At 47.0% G+C, this 25713-nt stretch overlaps 1 protein-coding gene across 6 annotated transcripts in view; it reads right to left on the bottom strand.

Moving 5' to 3' along the window:
* kctd1 (potassium channel tetramerization domain containing 1) overlaps positions 1 to 25713 on the bottom strand; it is a 96989-nt gene that overhangs the window by 2797 nt on the left and 68479 nt on the right. For 5 of the 6 annotated variants that reach the window (XM_033019498.1, XM_033019500.1, XM_033019499.1 and 2 more), the window contains 2 exons: positions 3148 to 3326; positions 1486 to 1630 (listed from right to left, as the gene is read on the bottom strand). In XM_033019498.1, coding sequence (XP_032875389.1) covers positions 1486 to 1630; positions 3148 to 3311 — 309 coding nt within the window. In that variant the 5' untranslated portion in view covers positions 3312 to 3326. Of the gene's footprint in view, positions 1 to 1485; positions 1631 to 3147; positions 3327 to 15248; positions 15304 to 25713 lie in introns of those variants that run through there. The other variant, XM_033019501.1, reaches the window with a different exon arrangement.

Raw genomic sequence — 25713 nt, 5'->3', positions numbered from 1 at the left:
TTTAGTTTAGTTTAGTATGGTCACACGTACCAAGGTACAGTGATAAGGTTTTGGTACGTGCTATCCAGTGAGAGGAAAGACTATACATGATTACAAATACATGATAAAGGGAATAATGTTTAGTGTAAAATAAACACCAGTAAAGTCAGATTAAAGGTAGTCCAAGGGTCACCAATGAGGTAGATAGTAACTCAGGACCGCTCTCTATTTGCTGATAGGATGGTTTAGTTGCCTGATGACAGCTGTCCCTAAATCTGGAGGTGAGCGTTTTCACACTCCTGTACCTCTTTCCTGATGGGAGATACAGCGTGGAAATGACCCGTTAACACTAGTTCTATGTTATTCCACTTTCTCATGCACTCCCTACTTCACCCACAGGCTGGTGTGCAAGGCCCCATCGGACACTAAACATCCTTTGCACCATCTCGCCCAGGACTCACAGCAACTGGGACCTGAACGCCTGTCATCTCATCGCCTCGTCTCCCGTCACGCAGCCACCCTCTGTGACTCCGGTTTCAACACACTAGGAGCATGGAGAACCAGCTGGGAACAGACTCCGTGACCTCCTCAATTCACTGTTGCAGCGAACACCACAGCCCCACCCGGCTCGGACCTGCCCCGCAAAGAGTGGGTCACCCTGAACTGGCTCCGTACAGGGGTCGGCCGGTTCAACGCCAACATTCATCGCTGGGGGCTGCGTTCAGCAGCAGCCTGCGTTTGTGGAGCAAACCAGCAAACAGCACAGCGCGTCATTTTCAACTGCGCTGTCCTCCACCCTCCTGATGGAGGGGTAGACCTCATGGCCCTCGACAACAGCACATTGAACTGGCTACAGCGCCTGGAGGGAGTTACATAACCTCTGCTGCCTCAAATGCAAGAAGAGAAGAAGATGCACTCCCTACACACTAGGGACAATTTACCAAGGCCAAATAACCTACAAACCTGCAGGACTGTCACAGGGAGAATGTGCAAACTCTACACGCAGACCGCACCCGAGGTCAGAATCGAACCTAGATCTCTGGCGCGTGAGACAGCGGCTCTACCTGCTGCGCCACTGTGCTGCCCCTACTTTGGCTAGTGCATTCCCGACTCTTTTTAACTTTACTAAGTAGTTCCTTCTTTAGACAGGGTGTTGAATCTATGGAATTTATTGCAGTGGAGGCCAAGTGATTGGGTATTTTTAATGCACAGATTGATAGGTTGTTGATTAGTACGGATGTCAGGGGTTATGGGGAGAAGGCAGGAGAATGGGGTTGAGAGGGAAAGATAGAACAGCCATGATCGGATGGAGGAGGAGACTCGATGGGCCGAATGACCTAATTCTGATCTTTGTCTTATGGTCTTGTGTTTGCTTGGTTTACACAACAATCCAAATTCACTCATGCCTCGCTGGCAATTTAATTCCATAGGTTGGGAAAATATTCCGATGCCTCCGCGCACTTTGAATTGTGCTTCATGCGTGGATTTATCAACGTGACAACTTACTTTGAAGTCGTCAGGAATAAAGAGTTTGGACGTCCGGAGGAAGTTGAGAATGTAGCGGAACATTTGCCCGTCCCTGTCGATGAAGTAGTGCTGCTTGAGGCTGTCGAGGACAATGGGCTCCGTGCCATCGAAGAGCCGGCCGATCCTGCAACAACAACGTTGGACAGAGTCAATTCAATTAAATGATTCAATGGTACTTTATTGTCACGTGTACCTAGTGGTGCAGCCGTGGAGATGCAGCCTTACAGAGCCAGAGACCCAGGTTCGATCCTGACCACGGGTGCTGTCTGTACGGAGTTTGCACGTTCTCCCCGTGACCTGCGTGGGTTTTCTCCGGGATCTCCCGTTTCCTCCCGCGCTCCAAAGACGTTCGGGTTTGTAGGTTAATTGGCTTGGTAAAATTGTAAATTATCCCCCAGTGTGTGTAGGATAGTGTTAGAGTGTGGGGGGTCGCTGGTCGGCGCGGACTCGGTGGGCCGGAGGGCCTGTTTCCACGCAGTATCTCGAAACTAAACTAAACCTAACTACAACAAAACGCTTTGTTGTGCATACAACCGGATAAAATCACACAGCAGACCTCACCTAGGCAGTACACACACAAGCGTCCCCTCGTTTCTTGCACTGGCAAAATTACAAAAGTTCATTGAACAGTTTTATCTTTTGCCTGCCGCTGTTCCAAACACCCACCACCCTTTGTGTGAAAAGGTTACCTCAGCTTCCCATTACATCTTTCCTCACTCGCCTTAAACCTATGCAACGACACTGACAGGTATGTGCTTAAAAAGATAAATTGAGCCACGCCAAGTGGGAGAGTCTAAAACCAGAGGGCACAGAATACGAGGAGAAACAAGGAACTACAGATGCTGGTTCATACACAAAAAGACACAAAGTACTGGAGTAACTCAGTTGGTCAGGCAGCATCTCTGGAGAACATGGATAGGTGACGTTTTGGATCAAGACCCTTCTTCAGACTGATTGTTCGTTGAACCTATCCATGTTCTCCAGCATTTTGTGTACCATTAGAATGGAGATCAGGAGGAATTTATTTTAGTCAGAGGGTGGTGAATCTGTGGAATTCATTGTCACAGATGGCTGTGGAGGCCAAGAAATTGGGTATTTTTGAAATTTTATAGGTTCTTGATTAGTAAGGGCATCAAAGCTTGTAGGTTGAAGGCAGGAGAATGGCGTTGAGAGGGAAAAATATATAGGGGAACCATGAACCAGTGGACAGGTTTAAGATGAGAGGAGAAAGATTTAATAGGAACTTGAGCAACTTTTTCACTCAGTGAGTGGTGGGTATATGGAACGAGCTGCCACAGGAGGTAGTTGAGGCAGGTACTATAACAGCATTTGAAAGGCTTTTGGACAGGTACATAGATAGGATAGGTTTAGAGAGATATGTGGGATTGTGGGACTAGTGTAGATGGAGCATCTTGGTAGGCATAGGCATATTGGGCCGAATGGCCTGTTTCCATGCTGTTTTACTATGACTTGAAGGATCTGGGCCAAACGCGGGCAGGTGGGACAAGTGTAGATGAGGCATCTTGTTCGCGTGGACAAGTTGGGCCGAAGGGGCTTGTTTCCTTGCTGTATGTCTCTGTGACTTTGATCTTTCTCCTAGCTCCCACCTCCCTCCGCCCCAGACACTGCCGTTCCGTTTACCTTGAATCGGAAAACTTAGTTAAAGTGGCCAGACTGCTGGTGTACATGTGGCCTCCCACATCGATGTGCACGGGAGCGTTAGACTTGGTCAGCTGTGCTGGCATTGGGATGCCTTGGTTTCCCAGCGGGGACACGGGAGAGCGAGTCAGCATCGGCCGGGACATATTATGCCGATAATCCTGCAAGGCAAAGGTCAGAGTGAGGCAAAGCCAAGCTGAGGGGCTCGACACGTAGACACACGCAACTGCAGATGCTGCTTTACACAAAAAAAAACACACAAAGTTTTGGAGCAACTCCGCATCTCTGAAGAAAAAGGAACAGGATAAGATGAAAAGGGGTCAGGAGTTTTGTGTAAGGTTCCTGATATTTGCGTTCTGTCTTCTGCCAGGCTTTGTCGCACCTCACCTCTCTCCCAGCCCCAACTCCAAGCAGTCTGAAGAAGGGTCCAAACCCAAAAGCTCACCGGGTTTCAGTTATCATGTGTTCCGAGGTACAGTGAAAAGCTTTTTGTTGCGTGCTATCCAGTCAATGGAAAGACTATACATGATTACAATCGAACCGTCCAAAGTGTACACTCACAGGATAAAAGGAATAATGTTTAGTGCATGATAAAGTTCAGTAAAGTTTGATTCTTTCTAATTAGTTATAGTGGTCCTGAACTACTTTCTACCTCTTTGCAGAGCCTCACACTATCTTTAATCATACTTTATTGGACTTTATCTTGCACTAAATGTTATTCCTTTTAGTTTAGTTTTGAGTTTTAAAGATACAGCATGGAAACAGGCCCTTCGGCCCACCGAGTCCACGCCGACCATCGATCACCCGTTCACACGATTTCTATGTTATCCCACTTTCTCATCCACTCCCTATACACTTGGGGGCAATTTACAGAAGCCAATTAACCTACAAACCTGCACGTCCTTGGGATGTGGAAGGAAATCAGAGCACCCAGAGAAACCCATGTGGTCACAGGGAGAACGTACAAAGTCCGTAAATCCTCCGTGGTCAGGATCGAACCTGGGTCTCTGGCGCTGTGAGACAGCAACTCTACCGCTGCGCCACTGTGCGCTCACAGTTGCATGAAGTTGAATCTACTGGTAGAATTGGCAAACAATTTTCAACAACCTTCTTGGGATTACACCCGCAAGATACTGTGAGCTTGTGACTAATGTGGAGAGCTTGTGCGGGGCTGGGTCCTTTTTCCTTGGAGCGTAGGAGGTTGAGGGATGACCTAACAGAGGTTTATAAAATCATAAGGAGCATTTAAAAGGTGAATAGCCACAGTCATTTCCCTAGGGTAGGCGATTCTAAACGCGGGACTTTGGTTTAGGATGAGTGGAGAAAGATTTAGAAACGGTGCTGGCTCGAAGGGCCTACTGCTGCACATATTGTCTATTGTCTATTGACCTGAGGGGCAACTTTTTCACACATACGTGGGTATACGGAAAGAGCTGCCAGAGAAAGCAGGTAAACCCGTGGCGTAATTGTACCTGGTGGAGGCAGAAAAGGTTTAGAGGTATATGGACCAAATATGGGAACATTTAAGGGCCTGTCCCACGGGCGTCATTTGCGCGTCATTTACGCGACATCATTTACGCGTGGTGACACGCGCATGGCGTGCATGACGCGTGGTGAGGCGTGGTGGCGTAGGACAGTGACGCACGGCAGCGGGCGGTGCCCCAGGATTTTGGAATTCTCAAATCTGCACACCTCCAGATTCAGGGACAGTTTCTTCCCAGCTATTATCAGGCAACTGAACCATCCTATCACCAACTAGAGAACTACCATCTACCTCACTGGAGACCCTCGGACTATCTTTAATCAGACTTTACCGGACTTTATCTTGCATTAAACATTATTCCCTTTATCCTGTATCTGTACACTGTGGACGACTCGATTGTAATCATGTATAGTCTCTCCACGTAACAAAAGCTTTTCACTGTGCCTCGGCACAAGTGACAATTATAAACTAAACTAGAGTGGTGGATGACTCTGTCCCTGAATTAAGGGAAAAACATCATTTAAATTCAACTGCCGTTGTTAAAACTGGTGGATCACACAGGAGGCTGTAATATAGGTCAAATAAACTATTTAAAGGCTTGCTTTAATCAGCTTATCTCGAGCAGTTTCCTGCACAAATCCTGTGGAGACCGGTTGATAAATCACAGCAAAAGGAATGGGGTAAGAAATAGGGCCATTAAACTCCTTGAACCAGTTCCATTATTCACATGGATCATGGATGTGGTAGCTTCCTTCATTCTGCACCTATAAATATGCTGAACAAAGCATATGTAACGTTATTCCCTTTATCATGTATCCGTACACCGTGGATGGCGTGATTGTAATAATGTATGGTCTTTCCGCTGACTGGTTAGCACGCAACAAAAAGCTTTTCACTGTATCTCAGCACACGTGATGATAAACTGAACTACGCTAAGAAATCTATCAAACTTAGCTTTGATATGAAAGATAGACTGCAGTAACTCAGCAGGTCAGGCAGCATCTCTGGAGAAAAAGGATCGGAGACGTTTCATGTTGGAACCCTTCGTCAGACAGAAAATAGGGGAGACAATTGGATGCGAGAAAAGACCAGGACAAATCAGGACCGGCCACAGATCACCTCAAGCAGAGTGGTTCGCTGCGAGGGATGAGGCGATCTCGTGGGATATATCAAGTCGACTCCTCCATTCAATCTTGTCTATCTTTCTATCTTTCCCTCTCAACCCCATTCTTCTGCATTCTCCCCGTAACCTTCATCAATCAAGTATTTGCCAATCTCCGTCTTAAAAACCACCCAACAACGGCCTCCACAGCCGTCTGTGGCAATGAATTCCACAGATTCACCATCCCCTGGCTAAAGTAATTCCTCCTCATCTCCTTTGTAAAGGTGCGTCCTTTTATTCTGAGGCTGTGCCTTTGCCATTTCAGCCTTTGGGGTGGGGTGGGAGGTGGAGAAAGAGCTGTGCATGGTTCCACTGCCCTTTGTGTCTGGAGCTTCCTGACATCACCATTGTTTTGACGGTTCTGTCCTTTTGTTCTGGGTTACCTTCATTGTTGGAAATATAAATCACCATTCAATCTCAGCCCCCAGTTAATCATAGTCATATGGCACTGAAACATGCCCTTCGGCCCAACACATCCATGCTGTCTAAGATGCCCACCTATACTACTCCAGTGGCGGCACAGTGGCGCAGCTGTAGAAAGACCCGGGTTCGATCCTGACTACGGGTTCTATCTGTACGGACTTTTTACGCGCTCCCTGTGACCGCGTGGCTTTTGCTTCAGTTTCCTCCCACACTTCAAAGACGTACAGGTTTGTAGGCTAATTGGTTTCTGTAAATTGTAAATGGTCCCCAGTGTGTAGGATAGTGCTAGTGTACGGGGTGATCACTGGTTGGCAGAGACTCGGTGGGCCGAAGAGCCTGTTCCACGTTGTATCTCTAAAGTCTAATGTAAAGAGGGGTGAAATGTCAAAATGCAGACACAAGGAACTGCAGATGCTGTTGAACACATAGTGCTGGAGGAATTGAGCGGGTCGGGCAGCTTATGTGGAAGGAAACAGACAGACGACGCTTTGGGTCGGAATCCTTCCTCAGACTGTCTGAAACACGAGTACAATCAAGGCACTCATTACAACAGCGGGTGATATAACCTGGAGACACAAGGAACTGCAGATGCTGGTTTACCACGGGAGGATAGGGGAAGGGGGACAGGCATACAGTCATACAGTGTGGAAACTGGCCCGTCATGCCCAACTTGCCCATGTTGACCAACATGCCCCATCTACACTAGTCCCACCTGCTCGCGTTTGGCCCATATCCCTCTAAACTTGCCCTATCCACGTACCTGTCTAAATATCTCTTAAACACTATGATAATAACTGCCTCAACTATCTCCTGCGACAGCTTTTTGCATATACCCATCACCCTTTGGGTAAAAAAGTTGCCCCTCAGATTCCTATTAAATCTTTCCCACTTCACCTTAAATCTTTGTCCTCTTGTTCTTGATTCCCTTACTCTGGGCAAAAGACTGTACATTGACTGGGGAGAGTGGAGGGGGGGGGCAGTCAGCCAATATCATCAAAGAAACACACCACCCTTGCCACGCACACATTTCACTCCTACCAGGTGATAACAAGACTAAAAATTGTGAGATGAGGAGAGAAGAGGAATGTAATGTCAAAATGCAGACACAAAGAACTGCAGGTGCTGGAATCTTGTGCAGAGTACAATGTGCTGTAAAAGCGGACCAGGCAGCATCTGTGGAGGGAATTGGACAGACAACGTTCCTGGTCAGGACCCTTTCTTCAGACTGTCTGAAACATGAGTACCATATTGGAGTTTAGTTTAGTTTATTGTCATGAGTACCGAGGTACAGTGAGAAACAGTATGAGTATCATCAGTCAGAAGATTATACATGATTAATATCGAGCCGCCCACAGTGATAAAGGGAATAACATTTAGTGCAAGATAAACATGTGCAAGATAAAGTCCATTAAAGTCCGATTAATGATAGTCTGAGGGTCTCGAATGAGGTAGATGGGAGGTTAGGACCACTCTCTAGTTGGTGATAGGATGGTTCATTTGCCTGATACCAACTGGGAAGAAACTGTCCCTGAATCTGGAGGTGTGCATTTTCACACCTCTGTACCTCTTGCCTGATGGGAGAGGGGAGAGGAGGGAGTGGCTGGGGTGAGACTGGTCCGTGATTATGCTGGTGGCCTTGCCGAGGCAGCATCTGCAGTTGCTTGTGTTTCAGTGGCTGCAGGGTACTTTGTCATAGTCAGACAGGAAACGGGCCCTTTGGCCCAACATGCCCACACCAACCAACATGCTCCATCGACACTAGTCCCACCTGTCTGTGTTTGGCCCACATCCCTCTCAACTTGTCCTATCCATGTACCCCCCCCCCCCCATATGTTTCTGAAACATAGACAGAGAGCCTGCCTCAACTACCTCCTCCAGCAGCTCGTTCCATATACCCTTAACCTTTGTGCGACAAAATGAATCCTCAGATTCCTATTAAATTTTTCCCCTTTCAAATTAAGCCTATGTCCTCTGGTTCTTGATTCCCCTACTCTGGGCAAGGAACTCTAAGCATATTCTTTTAACATGGTGCCCAGAACGGAACATGATACTCTAAATGCAGCCTCACCAACATATTTTATAAGTGCAACGTGACAACTTCTAAGCGCTGTGTCCCCTCTGCTCACACACTAGTATGTTCATTCCCAGTGTAACTCGAGAGAATTTTATAATTGTGCCCTACTTATTATCAATGATTAAAAATTTGCAGCTCCCCTGTTTTAGGCTGTTATCAGACTTCCTTTTGATTTATTAATATTAAATTCACGCAGAGGCTGATCAAAACCTTGAAATATTTCCCGAGGAGTTATTTTTCATATTAGACCAAGGTCTCATTCAATATTCACCATTTCACTGCAGGCAAGAGTGGGAGATTATTTCTCCTGCAGCCTTTGGTTGATATACATTTCACTTTGGAGCTTCTCCCTCACAAGTACCTTGGAGTTTAGAAAAAGATTTGAAAGGAAAAAACTTAAAAGGAACGGAGCAAGGTTGCAGTTTAGTAGCCAAGGTGGTCAGGTTTAGGTTTATTACTGTCACATGTACTGAAGTACAGAGGACAGCTTTGTTTTGCATTCTATCCAAACATATCACAAATACCATACATAAATGTCCTATCTAGGTTAGTCCCATCTACCTGTGTTTGGCCCATATCCTTCTAAACCTTTCCTATCCATGTGCCTGTCCAAGTGTGTTTTAAATGCTTAAGATAGGCACAAAATGCTGGAGTAACTTAGCAGGTTCAGGCACCATCTCTGGAGAAAAGGAATAAGGTGATGTTTCGGATTGAGACCCTTCTTCAGACTGTACCTGCCGCAGCTACCTCCTTCTGAAGAAGGGTTCCAACCTAAAACATAATTTGTCCATTCCCTCCACAGATGCTAAGTGAGGTTTAAATTCACTATTATCGTGGGCATCGAGGTACAGTGAAAAGCTTTGTTTCGCTACCCAAAACAGGTCAGATATACCATACAAAAATACAATCAAGGCAAACTCAAGTATACAAAGTGCTGGAGTAACCCAGCAGCTCAGGCAGCATCTATGGAGAGAAGGAATGAGTGACGTTTTGAGTTAAACTGCACAAAACCAGGCCCTTCGACTCATCTCCTCTACACTGACCAAATGCCATCTACACTAATCCCACCTGCCCGTGTTTGGCCCATATCCCTCTCAACCTTTCTGAACCACATATCTGACCAAATGTCTTTTAAATGTTGATATAAACCTATCCAAATTGGTCAGATATACCATAAATAAATACAATTTATAAATAAATCAAGTCTAATTCAAGTTCACAAAATGCTGGATTAACTGAGGAAGTCAAGCAGCATCTCTGGAGAACATGGATAGCTGGTCGCGACCCTTCTTCAGACTGATTGTAGAGCAGGAAGAAGAAAGCTGGCACATGGAAGAGGCAGAACTAAACATACCTGCCTCGACTACCTACTCCGGCAGTTTGTTCCATATACCCACCACCTACTGAGTGAAAATAGACAAAGGCCAATGTCCTCAATGGGGTAGAGGCATAACTAACACTACACTCCCAGTGAAACTTACTGGTACGTTGGAATGCAGAGAGTTAGCAGGGACAGATGGCATTTGAAACTAAACTTTATTAATCGAGATAAAAGTGGAGCAGAGAGATTACAACAGATAGGCAGTGTCATCAGTGTTGTCAAACTGGAAAGGGTGCAGAGAAGATTCACGAGGATGTTACCAGGACTCGAGGGGCTGAGCTATAGGGAGAGGTTGAGCAGTCTTGGGCTTTATTCCTTGGAGAGCACGAGAATGAGGGGTGATCTTATAGAGGTGTATAAAATCATGAGAGGACTAGATCGGTTAGACGCACAGAGTCTCTTGCCCAGAGTAGGGGAATTGAGAACCAGAGAACATAGGTTTAAGGTGAGGGGGGGAAATATTTATTAGGAACCTGAGGGGTACTTTTTCACACAAATGGTGGTGTAAGGAACGAGTTGCCAGAGGAGGTGGTTGAGGCAGGCACTATCGCAACGTTAAAAAACATTTAAATAGGTACATGGATAGGACAGGTTTAGAGGGACATGGGCCAAACGCAGGCAGGTGTCACTAGTGTAGACGGGGCATCAGACGGGATGGGCAGGTTGGGCCGAAGGGCCTGTTTCCCCAGTGTATAGCTCTATGACTGTACTGGCAGGACAAATGGTGATGGTGGGGAATTGGGGAGAAGATATGAGAGTTGGACTACTGTTCTTCAAAGAGAACTTGTGTATAGGGTGGCACGGTGGCACAGCAGTAGAGTTGCTGACTCACAGCGCCAGAGTCGAGTTTGATCCTGACTATCAGTGCTGTCTGTATGGAGTTTGTACGGTTTTCTCTGGGTGCTCCGGTTTCCTCCCAAACCAAAGATGTACATGTCAGTAGGTTATTTGGCTTCTGTAAATTGTACATTGTCCCTAGAGTAGCATAATGTGAGCATTTAGTTTAGTTTAGATACAGTGTAAAAACATGCTCTTGGGCCCACTGAGTCCACGCCGACCATCGATCACCCATTCACACTAGCACTATCCTATACACTAGGGACAATTTACAATTTTTACCAATGTAAACTTGAGTGATCGTACAGCGTTGTGGAAATTACAAACTGCGTTGATTGCACTGGGACTGAGTATAGAATTGTTTACGTAAGTGTCAGATAATGCCCATTGCAGAAGTCAGGGAGTGTCAACCGTACTGCCAACCAAATTATTAGAAGAATTTAAGTTTAATTTAGTTTTGTTTAGAAATACCCCGTGGAAACAGGCCCTTCAGCCCACCAAGTTCACGCCGGCCAGCAATCACCCGTACACTAGTTCTATCCTACACACGAGGGATAATTTACACAAGCCAATTAACCTACAAACCTGCACGTCTTTGGAATGTGGCAGGAAACCGGAGCACCCAGAGAAAACCCACGCAGGTCTCGGGGTGAGCGTACAAACTTCGTAAAGACAGCACCCGTAGTCAGGATCGAACCAAGGTCTCTGGCGCTGTGAGGCAGCACCTCTACCTCTGCACCACCGTGCCACCCGTTTTACTTTTGGTAATTACCTGTTTAAGAGATTCAGAAGGAGAAGTAATCTCCAAAGAGCTGGAACAAATTTGTCGAGCTTACAGCTCAGAATTTCATTTATAACATCTCCCAGAGTTCACTACTTCTCCAGTGCACTCCTCATATGTCAACTTCACGCAGGTAACCCCTATTGTTAAGTGTTTATAAGCAAAACCAATACAGGCTGAGCAAACTAATCGCCAGAGCATTCTCGCACAAAGCCCCGTAAATGATTTAAACACCAGCCTCCTCACCCACTGACAGGAGTAATGTCACCCAAACTTCATTACCATATTCGGCAGACATTACTATTTAAATGCTCAGAAAATCAATCAATGCAGCAATTGGGAAAATATATTACTAATTGAGAGGCCTGAAGAACGTTCCCGACCTGAACGTCACTTGCTCCAGAGATGCTGCCTGACCTGCCGAGTTACTCCAGCACTTTGAGTCCTTTTGCTAATTTGGTGTAGGTTTTCCCGATGTTTGAGGTACAATTTTCATCATGATTTCTAATCACAGTGCTCCAATTTGTTTTAGAACCTTTACCTACCTTGGGCTTATCTCAATGAAACCCCTCTTCACTATGTATCACCTGTCGCTTGCTAACTCTTGCCCGAAACCTTTACATTGGCTATTATCCCCCACTCTCTCAGTTTAGATGATGGGTTTCAATCCAAAACGTGGTCTGTCCATTACCTCAACAGATGCTCCCTGACCTGTTGAGTTCTTTCATTATTGCTCCATATTCGAGCATGTATGGATTATTGTTTCTGGGTTAGCACGTTACAATATCGAGATTGAGCGGGAGGCATTGAGCAAGGAAACGCCCTTCAGGCCAACTCATTCATGCCGGCCAAGATGCCCCATCCACGTTAGTCCCATGCGGCCAAGTTTGGCCCATAAATTCACAAAGTCATCCAACTCGTCCATTATACCAATTGATAGGGTGAATGCACAAAGTTATTTCCCCAAGGAATCAAGAGCCAGGGGGCATAGATTTAAGGTGAGTGGGGAGAGATTTAATACCAACCTGAGGGGCGACTATGGTGGATATATGGAACATGCTGCCTGAGAAGGTAGTTGAGGCAGGTGCTATAACAGCACCTTGGACAGATACATGGATATCGCATGGGTTTCCAGTGCTCTGGTTTCCTCCCACACGCCAAAGACGCACGGGTTTGTAGGTTAATTGACTTGGTAAAATTGTTAATTGTCCCTAGTGTATAGGACAGTGTAACTGTGCGGGAATCACTGGTCGTCACAGACTCGGTGGGCCGAAGGGCCTGTTTTCACGCTGTATCTCTAAAGTAAACTAAACTAAACTTAATCGGGTGACTGAGAATTGGAGAAGAGGACATGATTTTGCTGCATCTACCTTTGATGTGCATTATTCAACAGTTCTAAGTATTCCTTTTGATTGCTCGTGTTGAAACAGCTTTTCTTGGCCTTTCTGTCAGGGCGCTGTGCAAAAACAACTCACTCCATTTCCCTGCTCAGCGGCCCCTCCTGCAGCTGCAAACAGTTGTCCCCGGCAGACAGCCGAAACCCCCTTGGGAATGCTGAACTGTACTACGTTGCCAAGGTGCTTTAAAGACAGCCGCCCCTGTGAGAAGCCTCGGGCCCAGCTAAAAGCTATAAATAATGCAACGATAGACACAAAAAGCTGCAGTAACTCAGCGGATCAGGCAGCATCTTTGTAGGGTACAGCAAACAATCCCTGTTCATAAGATCGTAAATGATAGTAGTAGAATTAGGCCATCCGGCCCATCAAGTCTACACCATTGAATCATGGCTGATCTATCATAGACATAAAAAGCTGGAGTAACTCAGCGGGACAGGCAGCATCTCTGGAGTGAAGGAATGGGTGACGTTTCGGGTCGAGACCCTTCTTCAGTTTAAACCAGCATCTGCAGTTCCTTCCTATACTTGGCTGATCTCTCGCTCCCTCCTAACCCCACTCTCTCCATAGCCTCTGACACCAGTGTTCCAGGCATACACTGGCCCTATCCCCGGACTCTATCTCCCCTACATTGATGACTGCATCGGGGCTACCTCCTGCACACGTGCAGAATTCCTGAACTAAAAAAAAAGTGGAGATGCTGCCTGACCCGCTGAGTTACTCCAGGATTTTGTGCCTACCTTCGGTATAAACCAGCATCTGCAGTTCCTTCCTGCATTTAATGAATTGTCCACGTTTGTTTGTTGGTTTATTTGAATAATAAACTCACTCTTTGTGTAGTTCTAGCTGAAAGGAGAAGAATTAGGGCATGTGGCCCATGTCAACTCCGCCATTCAATCGCGGCTGATCTATCTTTCCCTCTCAACACCATTCCCCTGCCTTCTCTCCATAACCCCTGACACCCGTACTAATCACGAATCTGTCAATCTCCGCCTTAAAAATATCAAATGACCTGGCCTCCACCGCTGTCTGCGGCAATGAATTCTACAGATTCACCACCCTCTGGCTAAAGAAATACCTCCTCCTTTATAAAGTACAACCCTTTATTGTAAGGCTGTGCCCTCTGGTCCTAGACTCTTCCACTTTTAGTTACAAGGAGCTGAACAGAAAGCTGAGCTACAAATCAGCAGAAATGTCTCTGCAAAATAATTTCTTACGGAAAAATCACCAAAATTGATTCCAACTACTAACAGGCATAAAATCACAAAAAGCCTGCAGTACTCAGGAGATCAGGCATCATCCGTGAAGGGAGAAACAGTCAGTGTATGAGGTCAACAAGTAGGACACAAAGTGCTGGAGTAACTCAGTTGGACAGGCAGCATCTGTGGAGGGAACGGACAGTGGTTTGATCTGAGAAGGGTCCCTACCCAAAGTGTCTTTAGACAAATTTCACTGTGACTTGTCACATGTGACAATAAAGTATTCATTCATTTAGAGAGACAGTGCAGAAATGGGACCTTCAACCCACCGAGTCCACGTGACCAGTGATCACCCTGTACCCGAGCTCTATTCTACACACTAGGGACAATTTACAATTTACAGAAGCCAATTAACCTACAAACATCAGCATCTTTGGTGTGGGAAGAAACCGGAGCACCCGGGGGAAACCCACGCGGTCACAGGGAGAACGTACAAACTCCGTACAGACAGCACCTGTAGTCAGGATGGAACCCGGGTCTCTGGCGCTGTGAGGCAGCAACTCTCTTGCTGCGCCACCATGCCGTTTATTCCTTCCCTCCCCAGACGGTGCCTGCTTGTTTCCATTCTGTATCTTTTAATCAATTGATCAAAACCTTTTGTACTTGTCTTTGGCTTGATGGTGTTCATGTATGGTTTAATCTGATTCGAGTGGATAGCACGCAACAAAAGCTTTTCAATGTACCTCAGTGTACATGACAATAATATCTTACCCTTGCACTAAATGTTATTCCCTTTATCCTGGATCTGTACACTGTGGACGGCTCGATTGTAATCATGTATTGTCTTTCCGCTGACTGGTTAGCACGCAACAAAAGTTTTTCACTGTACCTCGGTGCACGTAACAATAAACTAAACTCAACAAATAAACTTCAATAGACACAATGTGTAACTCAGCGGATCTGGCAGCATCTCTGGAGGACGTGGAACGGTGACGTTTTGGGTTGGGACCCTTCTTCAGACTGATTGTAGCAGGGAGGGAGATGTGGAAGAGAGGTGGGGGCAGGACAAAGCCTGGTGAGTGATAGGTGGATGCAGGTGAGGTGGAGTTGGATAGGCAGGTGGGTGGAGTAAGTGACAAAGGCTAGAGATGGAAAGGAGACAAAAGGGTGTCAGATATGGGGAGAAAAGCAGTGAAATGTAAAGCCGGATATGGATGGAAAGCGATGGGAAGAAGCAAAAGGGGGGCAGGATAGTGGGAGAAAATGTGCACATGGGATGGGGGGAATGGGAAAGGGAGGGAAACAAGGGGGGGGAGGGTACCTAAAATTGGAGAATTCAATGTTCATACCGTTGGGCTGTAAGCTACCCAAGCGGAATACGAGGTGCTGTTCCTCCAGTTTGCGTGTGGCCTCCCTCTGGCAATGGAGGAAGGTCCCGATCGGAAACGTCGCCTGTCCATTCCCTCCACAGATGCCGCCTGACCCGCTGAGTTCCTCCAGCACTTTCTGTTTTGAACTTGAACTAGTTCAACTACTGAAAACAGAGAAAAAAATTGCAGGTGCTGGAAATCTGAAATAAAAATAGAAAATGCTGGAAGTACTCAGCAGGTCAGGCAGCATCATCATCATTGTTAGACGTTATCTAACCTGTTGAGAATCCCATCATTTCCCATCAACATTGAGAAGAGAAGTTGGGAGGTCATGTTGCAGTTATATAAAATGGCAGTGAGGCCACATTTACAGTATTGTGTTCAGTTCTAGGCACCATGTTATAGAAAAGATGTCAAGCTGGAAAGGGTGCAGATGATTCACAGGGATTCAATGGCCTGAGCTATAGGGAGAGGTTGCGCAGGCTGGGATTCAGGCAAAGGAGGATGAGTGGTGATCTTATAGAAGTGTACAAAATAATGAGAGGAATACATCAAGTGAACAAACATAGTGTCTTGCCCAGAGTAGAGGCATTGAGAACCAGAGGACATAGGTTTAAGGTGAGGGGAGGGGGAAGATTTCATAGGAACCTGGAGGGTTAACTTCTTTACGCAAAGGGTGGTAGGTGTATGGAATGAGCTGCCGGAGGAGGTAGTTGAGGCAGGTACTATTGCAATGTTTAAGAAATAATTAGATAGGTACTTGGATAGGACAGGTTTAAAGGGATATGGGCCAAACGCAGGCAAGTGGGATTAGTGTAGATAGGACATGTTGGTGGGTGTGGGCAAGTTGGGCCGAAGGGTCTGTTTCCAGGATGTAAGTCTCTGACTCTGAAAGGCTGGACTGTGCACAGATGATGTGGACACAAAGAACTGCAGATGCTGCTTTCTACCAAAGATAGACACAGAGTGCTGGAGTAATTCAGCGGGTCAGGCAGCATCGCTGGAGAAAAAGGATGTGTTTCGTGTCGGGACCCTTCTTCAAAATGAAAGTGGGGCTGAGTGGAGAGCTGAAGGTGAGAGAAGACCAGGACAAATCAGGGTTGGCCACAAATGGCCCCAGGGAAGGCGATGCCTGGTCAGTCCACTTTTGGCTGGGGAAGGTGTAATCTCAAGTGGGAAATAATGTGGAGGACTGTGGAAATGGTAAAACAACTATGGTGAAGGAAGGGGCAAGGAGGGAGGGGGGAGCATATATAGAAGTTACTTAAAATTAGACAATCCAACTTTCATACCTCTGGGTTGTAAGCTACTCAATCAAAATATGAGGAACTTTAGAGGTTAGAGATACAGAATAGAGACAGGCACTTTGCCCCATCAAGTTTGCTCCGACCAGCCATCACCACGTACACTAGCACTATCCGACACACTAGAGGCAATTACAAATTTTACTCAAGCCAATTAACCTACAAACCTGTCAGCCTTTGGAGTGTGGGAGGAAATCAGAGCACCTGGAGATAACCCCACACGGACTCAGGGAGAACGTACAAACTCCACATAGACAGCACCCGTAGTTAGGATCGAACCCGGCTCTCTGGCGCTGTGAGGCAGCAGCTCTACCGCTGCGCCACCCTTATGTCTTATGGTCTTATTCCCTGGAAGAGTTGGAGGCAAGAAGGATCTGATTAGCAACCTCTACAATTGGCTCGGGATTGTTAAGACAGGTTCAGAGCAGTGTTTCAACTCCTGAGAGGAGTCCCAACCTGGAACCCATGAGAAGACAGTCATTAATACATGCAAGGGGGAATTCAGAAGAAAATTCAGAGCAGACGGGAAAAGCAATGTGCTGCCTAGGGACTAATTGGGTGAATGGTGTGATACAATTGAGGGGAAAACTTGATAAAATAATCGTGTAACCGCAGGAGTAGAATTCCAGCGGCAATTTCCAAAATAACAAGAAAATCGGTGCGGGGTAATAGATGTGAAACCTCCCTGAAGTGACAACCTCCCTTCCATTGAGTACATCTACACTTCATGCTACATTGGCAAGGCCACCAGCATAATAAGGACGACTCTCACCCTGGTCATATAGGTTCTAGGAGCAGAATTAGTCCATTCGGTCCATTAAGCCTACTCCCCCATTCAATCATGGCCGACCTATCTTTCCCTCTCATCCTCATTCTCCTGTCTTCTTCCCATAACCCCGGACACCCGGACTAATAAAGAATCTGTCAATCTTCGCCTTAAAAATATCTATTGACTTGGCCTCCACAGTTGTCTGTGGCAATGAATTCCACAGATCCACCACACCCGGGCAAAATAAATTCCTCCTCCTCTTTTCTAAAGATACGTCCTTTTATTCTGAGGCCATGCCCTCTGGTCCTAGACTCTCCCACTAATGGAAACATCCTCTCCACATCCACTCTCTCCTGGCCAGTCTCTCCCACTCCCATCAGGCAAGAGATGCAGAAATGTGAAAACACAGAAGACTTACAGCATGGGAACAGGCCCTTTGGCCTGCTGGCCAGCGATCACCCCGTACACTAACACTATCCTACACACTAGGAACAATTTACAATTTTATAGACGTCAATTAACTTACAAACGTCTACATCTTTGGAGTCTGGGAGGAAACTGGAGCACCCGGAGGAAACCCACGCGGTCACAGGGAGAAGGTACAAACTGTGTACAAACACACCCGTTAGTCAAGATCGAACCCGGGTCTTTGGCGCTGTAAGGCAGCAACTGCTCCACTGTGCAGCCCGTGGTTCTCTAATCTTTAGGATGAAGTTTATAATTGTCATGTACCAAGATACTGTGCAAGCTTTGTTTTGCATCAGATAATACTGTACATAATTACAATCAAACCATTAGGTGGAACTGAGTGCAGAATATAGTTCCCAGCATTGTTGCGCATCAGCTCCAGAGACAAAGTCCAATGTCCACAACGGGGTAGAGGTGAATCGGACAGTACCCTAACTTATGGAAGGACCGTTCAGAAGCCTGATAACAGAGGGGAAGAAGCTGTTCCTGAGTCTGGTGGTGTGCGCTTTCGAGCTTCTGTACCTTCTGCCGGACGGGAGCGGGGAGAAGAAGGAATGACTGGCGTGTGACAAGTCTTTGATTATGTTGGCTGCTTGTGCCTCCAAAATAATTAAGGGTTGGAATGGAGGGTTGGATGTGGGAAGAAGAAACTTCAAGAGTTAAGTGTTTAATTGTCATATATACTGAAACACAACTATGAGATTCTTCCTTGCAGGAGCATAACAGGTCTGTAAACACAGTGTGCATAAACAACATAATGAACAAAACAGTTCAATAAATTGTTAATTTTCAACTCGTATAGTAAATTGGGTTGTGGGTGTATGGAACGAGTTGCCAGAGGAGGCACTTGAGTCAGGGACTATTGTAACGTTTAAGGAACAATCAGACAGGTATATGGATAGGACAGGTTAGGGATATGGGCCAAACGCAAGCAGGTAGGACTAGTGTAGATGGTGCATTTTGGTCGGTGTGGGCAAGTTGGGCCAAAGGGCCTGTTTCCACGCTGTATGACCCTGAATTTAAAAAACAAACATTAGTGCCAAAAATGCCCGAAGACGCAAGTGCAACCAAGGCAGTTTGCAGCTCCTAGTTTAGTTTGTGTTTGTAGTGTTCAAGCCGGATGGTTGTTGGGAAGAAGCTGTTCCTGAATCTGGAGGTCATGGTTTTCAGAGTCCTGTACCTTCTTCCTGATGGTGGCCGATTAGGAAAAGGGGAGATGCAACGAGACCTGGGTGTCATGATACACCAGTCATTGAAAGTAGGCATGCAGGTGCAGCAGGCAGTGAAGAAATCGAATGGTATGTTAGCATTCATAGCAAATGGATTTGAGTACAGGAGCAGGGAGGTTCTACTGCAGTTGTACAGGGTCTTGGTGAGACCACACCTGGAGTATTGCATACAGTTTTGATCTCCAAATCTGAGGAAGGACATTATTGCCATAGAGGGAGTGCAGAGAAGGTTCACCAGACTGATTCCTGGGATGTCAGGACTTTCATATGAAGAAAGACTGGATAGACTCGGTTTGTACTCGCTAGAATTTAGGAGATTGAGGGGGGATCTTATAGAAACGTACAAAATTCTTAAGGGGTTGGACAGGCTAGATGCAGGAAGATTGTTCCCGATGTTTTGGAAGTCCAGAACAAGGGGTCACAGTTTAAGGATAGAGGGAAAATCCTTTAAGACCGAGATGAGAAAAACATTTTTCACAGAGAGAGTGGTGAATCTCTGGAACTCTCTGCCACAGAAGGTAGTTGAGGCCAGTTAATTGGCTATATTTAAGAGGGAGTTAGATGTGACCCTTGTGGCTAAAGGGATCAGGGGGTATGGAGAGAAGGCAGGTACGGGATACTGAGTTGGATGATCAGCCATGATCATATTGAATGGCGGTGCAGGTTCGAAGGGCCGAATGGCCTACTCCTGCACCTATTTTCTATGTATCTATGTATCTATGATGGCAGGAGTGAAATGCGAGCGTGGCCAGGGTGAGGTGTGTCTCTGATGGTGCCGGCTGCCTTTTTGAGGCAGTGACTCCTGTAGACGAGAACTCCCAGAGAAATTCCATGCAGGTCAGGGGACAAGGTACAAACTCCGCAGAGACGACACCCGTGGTCTGGATCAAACTCGGATCTCTGGCTCTGTAAGGCAGCAACAACCGCTGTGCCACTGTGCTTTGCACAAAATGTCTCCAGTCCTGTGTATGTGTGTGTGTGTGTTTTATTTTAAAATGCCCTACAGATTACTTCTATGCCTTTGGGCTCATGAAGAGAATGAATTTGAAATCCTGGAATGTGCATGTATTGTTATACGTTGCAGGCATAATGAAAAATAGATGTGATTTTTCATGATTGGAAGACAACGGCTTCAGTAAGAACAAAAATGCAGGTCGAGTTGCTATCTGCTTCAACAACTCTCTTTCTAGGGTGTTATAATTGACACAAATCCAAGGCACTTTGAACATCACCCCAGGACACAGGGGAGGAAACCTGCGGAGATGTAGAGTGTGTACGGTACAATTCCCTGCAAAATCCTCGTCCAAACATTCGCTTGGAAGACAAATTGCCAGCCCTGACTCTATTTCTCGCTATCCCCTCTGGTGAATTCCAGCACTATCAGATAGCAAGGAAGGCGACCATTTGAAAACAGCCGGTAAAACAATTAATAGCCTCCAGTTTTATTTGAATTAGATAGGGTTTTTGAAGGGAATAAAATGCAAATTCTCTCCTCAAATTTAATTTCACAGTAAATTCAGATGACACATAAATAGGACACACTCGGAGAAAATGCTCCTGAAAGAGGTGAAACTACCGTGATCTTGTTTTGTGGATGCAGTGGCAATTCTTAGCTTCAACAAAGTCATGGAGCCATGGAGCCTGACGGCAGGGAAACAGGCCCTTCGACCCAAATTGCTGACCAAGATGCTTCATCAACGCTAGTCCCACCTGCCCCTGTTTGGCCCTCTAAACCTTTCCAATCCATGTACCTGTCCAAATGTCTTTTAAATGCTTTCCCTCTCCTCCACTCTCCTATCAGGCAAAAAGTATAGAAGTGTGAAATCACACACTCCAACGAGAGTTTCTTCCCAATCAGGCAACTGAACCATCCTGTCAGCAGCTAGAGGGCGGTCCTGACCTACCACCTACCTCATTGGAGACCCTCACACTATCTTTAATCGGACTTGACAGGACTTTATCTTGCATTAAATGTTGTTCTCTTTATCCTGTATCTGTACATTGCGGACAGCTTGATTGTAATCATGTATAATCTTTTTGCTGACTGGTTAGCATGCAATGAGAAAGCTTCTCAGTGTACCTTGGTACACATGACAATGATAAACTAAACTTAAAAAAAAAACTAAACTAATGTTATAGTCCCTGCCTCAACTACCTGCTCTGGCAGCTCGTTCCACACACGCACCACCCTCTGCGCGGAAAAAGTTGCCCCTCCTTTCCCTCTCACCTTAAACCTCAATCCTCTGGTTCTTGATTCCCCTGCTCTATACCTTCCTCCCGATGGTAGCAGTGAGATGAGAGCATGGCCATGGTGGTGTGGGTTGATGATGCTGCTGGCTGCCTTTTTGATCTCTTCGATGGTGGGGAATAAAAAGCTAGCACAGACTCAAAGGGCTGAATGGACTGTGTCCATCCCTTGGCACGATTATTAGGGGGGCATTTGTGCACAACTTCATCTACTGCTTCTCTGGATACATTCAAGAGAGAGCTAGAGAGGGCTCTTAAAGATAATGGAGTCAGGGGATATGGGGAGAAGGCAGGAACGGGGTACTGATTGGGGATGATCAGCCATGATCACATTGAATGGCGGTGCTGGCTCGAAGGGCCGAATGGCCTACTCCTGCACCTATTGTCTATTGACCATCTCTGGAGAGAAGGAATGGGTGAAGAAGGGTCTCGACTCGAAACATCACCCATTCCTTCTCCCCCGCTGAGGTATTCCAGCATTTTGTGTTCACCCTATTCCTCTCATGATATCCTGCTGCAGACCATCACAAGCAAGGAACCCAAACATACCTTCCCACCAAGAACAAAATCAAACTAAAGCACGGATTTAAAAGATAAACATTAGCAAGACAATGGCACAGTGGCTCAGCGGCTAAGGTTGCTGCCTTACAGTGGGTTCTATCCTGACCATGGGTGCTGTCTGTACGGAGTTTGCATGTTCTCCCTGTGACCGTGTGGGTTTTCCCCGGTTGCTCCGGTTTCCTCCCACACTCCAAAGACGTACAGGTTTGTGGGTTAATTTGGCTTTGGTAAAAGTTGTAAAATTGTCCATAGTGTGCAAGATATTGCTAGTGTACGGGGATCGCTGGTCGACGCAGACTCGGTGGGCCGATGGGGCCTGTTTCCACGCTGTATCTCTAAACTAAAGTCAGCAGCATTGTCACTTTGGAGGGCGCTTTAGTCACGGGTCGGCCCCCCAGGTTTCTCATTACTAGACAGAGAGGGAGAGGAGAATAATGAGGGCCTCAGGGTGCGAGCGGTAACGACAAGACTGCTGGAGTTCGATGCTGCTGTATTATTGATATACACAGTCAATGACGGCTTAGTCTAAGTGTTAATGGAATACTTCAGCGGGTCAATAATTCAGAGTGCGGCTCATTTCAAAACAGGGTGAGAACATGGATCAGTTAAAGGTGGGTGGCACTGATATACGTTTAAGAGGAAGCGGGATCAAGACACAAGGACGGCACGCAGGCCTCAGCGGTAGAGCTGCTGCCTCACAGCGCCAGTGACCCGGGTTCGATCCAGACCATGGGTGCTGTCTGTACGGAGTTTGCACGTTCTCCCTGTGACCGCGTGGGTTTTCTCCGGGTGCTTCGGTTTCCTCCCACACTACAAAGACGTGCAGGTTTGTAGGTTAACTGGGAATTGTAAATTGTCCCAAGGGTAGTCAGACTAGTGCTAGTGTACGGGGTGATCACAGGTCGGCGTGGACGCGGTGGGCCGAAGGGCCTGTTTCCACCCTGTATCTCTAAAGTCTAAAGTCAAAAGAAGGTAGTTGAGACAGGCACCCTCAAGAGTCAAAAGTGTTTTATTGTCATATGTTCCAAAAACGGAACAATGAAATTCTTACTGGCAGCAACATAACAGAATATGTGTAGCAGATGCTGGTTTTATACCGAAGATATTCACCAAATTCTGAAGTAACTCAGCCAGTCAAGCAACACGACTGGAGTGGATGTGAACGTTGGATAACATAGAACTAGTGTGAATGGGTGATCGATGGTCAGCATGGACTCGGTGGGCCAAAGGGTTGTGTTTTCCAATCTATTAATCGATTCAATCTTAGCGTGTACATAGCTCGTGTGATAATCTGAAGACCATGGCAATGCGCAAGAGAATAGATTTGAAGAGACAGGAATGTTTAATTGTCCAATGCACCGGAACTAAAACATGAAATCTGTGCTGCTGCAGCTTTACAGGCACATTAAGGCAACAAAATAAATATACAATTAATTATTCTAGGCTAATTATAGCTCAGGCCAATAATAAAATATTCAGGCTTGGACTTTATTAGTTGGCACAGAGGAGGATGAGAAATGATTTTATAGAGGTGTATAAGTCATGAGGGGAATAGATAGAATAGACGGTAGATAAAAATGCTGGAGAAACTCAGCGTGCGAGGCAGCATCTATAATAGATGGAGTCGTCTACCCAGAGTAGGGGATCATGAACCAGAGGACAGAGGCTTAAGGTGAGAGGGGAAAGATTTAAATGAAACTTTTATACACAATGAGTGGTGGGTATATGGAATGAGCTGCCAGAGGAGGTAGTTGAAGCAGGTACTATTATAACATCTTAACGACATTTGGATGGGTACTTGGATAGGATGCATTCAGAGGGATATGGGCCAAACACGGGGCAGATGAGACGAGTGTAGATGGGGCATCTTGGTCGACATGGGTAAGGATCTGTTTCCGTGCCGAATAACTATGACCTTGAGAATTATTCCAGGTAAACCAGACTTAAGTACATAGTGCAGCCTCAATAGTGCCAAGCCAGTCGTGGTTCAGGTAGGGTTATGGTTAGTGTTGCAGTGTTCAAGAGCTTGATGGTTGTTGGGAAGAAGCTGTCCTTGAAGCTGGAGGTCACGGTTCTCAGGTTCCTGTATCTTCTTGCTGATGGTAGCAGTGAGAGGAGAGCGTGGCCAAGGTTGTCTGTGATGATATTGTCTGTCTTCTTGAGGCAGCACCTCCGGTAGATCCCTTCGATGGTGGGGAGGTTAGTACCCGTGATGGAACGGCGGGAATTTACCAGGGAAATAAGTGGGGGAAACGACATTAACAGGATTGCGCTGTGAGGTGGTGTGGACCTGAGAGGCCAAATGGCCTACTCCATTGTTAGAAGGAACACTTTAAACTTTAGAGATACAGCACGGAAACACGTTCTTCGGCCCACCGCGCTGACCATTGATCACCCTGTGCACTTACATTATCCTACACACTAGGGACAATTTACAATATTTTACCAAAGTCAATTAACCTGCAAACCTGTACGTCTTTGGGATGTGGGAGGAAACGGGAAGACCCAGAATTGAATTGATTGAATTGAATCCTTTATTTGTCATTCAGACCTTTCGGTCTGAACGAAATGCTGTTGCCTGCAGCCATACATGTAATAATAACAAAACACAATAAACACAAATTAACATCCACCACAGTGAGTTCACCAAACACCTCCTCACTGTGATGGAGGCAAAAGTCTTAGAGTTACTGTCTCTTCCCTCCTCTTCTCCCTCTGCGCCGAGGCGATACCCCACCGGGCGATGGTATCAGTCCCGCGGTTCAAGCTCCGCGGCCCGGGGGTGGTCGAAGCTGCCGCCCTCCAGTCCAGCGGACGCAGCTGTTGCAACGGGAGCTCCGGAAAACAGGCACCAGCCTGTGACCTGCGAGCTCCCGACATTGTCATCCACTGGCCCGCGGCCGAGCCCCGGATCCAGGTCGCCGCCGCCTCAGCCGCCGGAGCACCGTCTCCGCCCCGCACCGGGCCGCCCACAAGGCAGCGTCTCAGCCCCGCACCGGGCTTCCCCCACTGGAGCACCTTCCAGCCGGGAGCCGGTCCGCCCTCACCGGAGCGCCTTCCAGCCGGTAGCCAGGCCACCCACACGGCAGCGTCTCAGCCCCGCACCGGGCTGCTCACACGGGAGCGCCTTCCAGCCGGTAGCCGTGCCGCTCACACGAGAGTGTCTCAGCTCCGCGCCGTCCGCCCTCACCGGAGCGCCGAGTCGTGCCGCTACCCGGACGTCGCCACAGCTCGAAGACGGCCAGCCTCGCGTTGGTGAGTCCTGGCTGGCTCTACCTCCGGACCCTCGAGGTCGGTCGCAGGTTGGAGAATCCATGCAGTCACAGATAGAACGTGAAAACTCAACACAGACAGCAGCGGATGTCAGGATTGAAGGTGGGTCTCTGGTGCTTTGAGGCAGCAGCTCTACCCGCTGAGTCACTGTGCCAGCCACATAGCTAATATACTAATAGTTAGTATGTGTTGAAATTCTCTGGTCAGGCATTGTGAACTCCAGTAGACTAGCACGCTTGGCCCACCAAGGCCTGCTGGATCTCCCAGTTGCTAAACATTTACACTCCCCTTCGTATTCCCACACTGATCTTTCCATCCTGGGCCTCCTCCATTGCCAGAGTGAGGTCACATGCGAACTGGAGGAACATGCACCTCATATTTCGCTTGGGCAGCTTACAACCCAGCAAAATGAATGCTGAATTCGACAATTTTAGGCAACCTCACAACCTCGAGCGGTGGTGTTGGTGGAGACGGCTGCGGGAGGCCCTACAACAGCCAGGCGGGCGAGCAGATCGTGCGCAGCCTGCGGTGGAAGGGGCGACGGCATCGCGCTGGGTCAGGCAGACCCCTACTTCATACATCCAGTACCGCCA

The sequence above is a fragment of the Amblyraja radiata genome, chromosome 4 (assembly GCF_010909765.2).
Source record: "Amblyraja radiata isolate CabotCenter1 chromosome 4, sAmbRad1.1.pri, whole genome shotgun sequence".
Classification (NCBI taxonomy): domain Eukaryota; kingdom Metazoa; phylum Chordata; class Chondrichthyes; order Rajiformes; family Rajidae; genus Amblyraja; species Amblyraja radiata.
The sequence above is the reverse complement of the archived record's forward strand: the minus strand, read 5'-3'. Positions and strand labels throughout refer to the sequence as shown.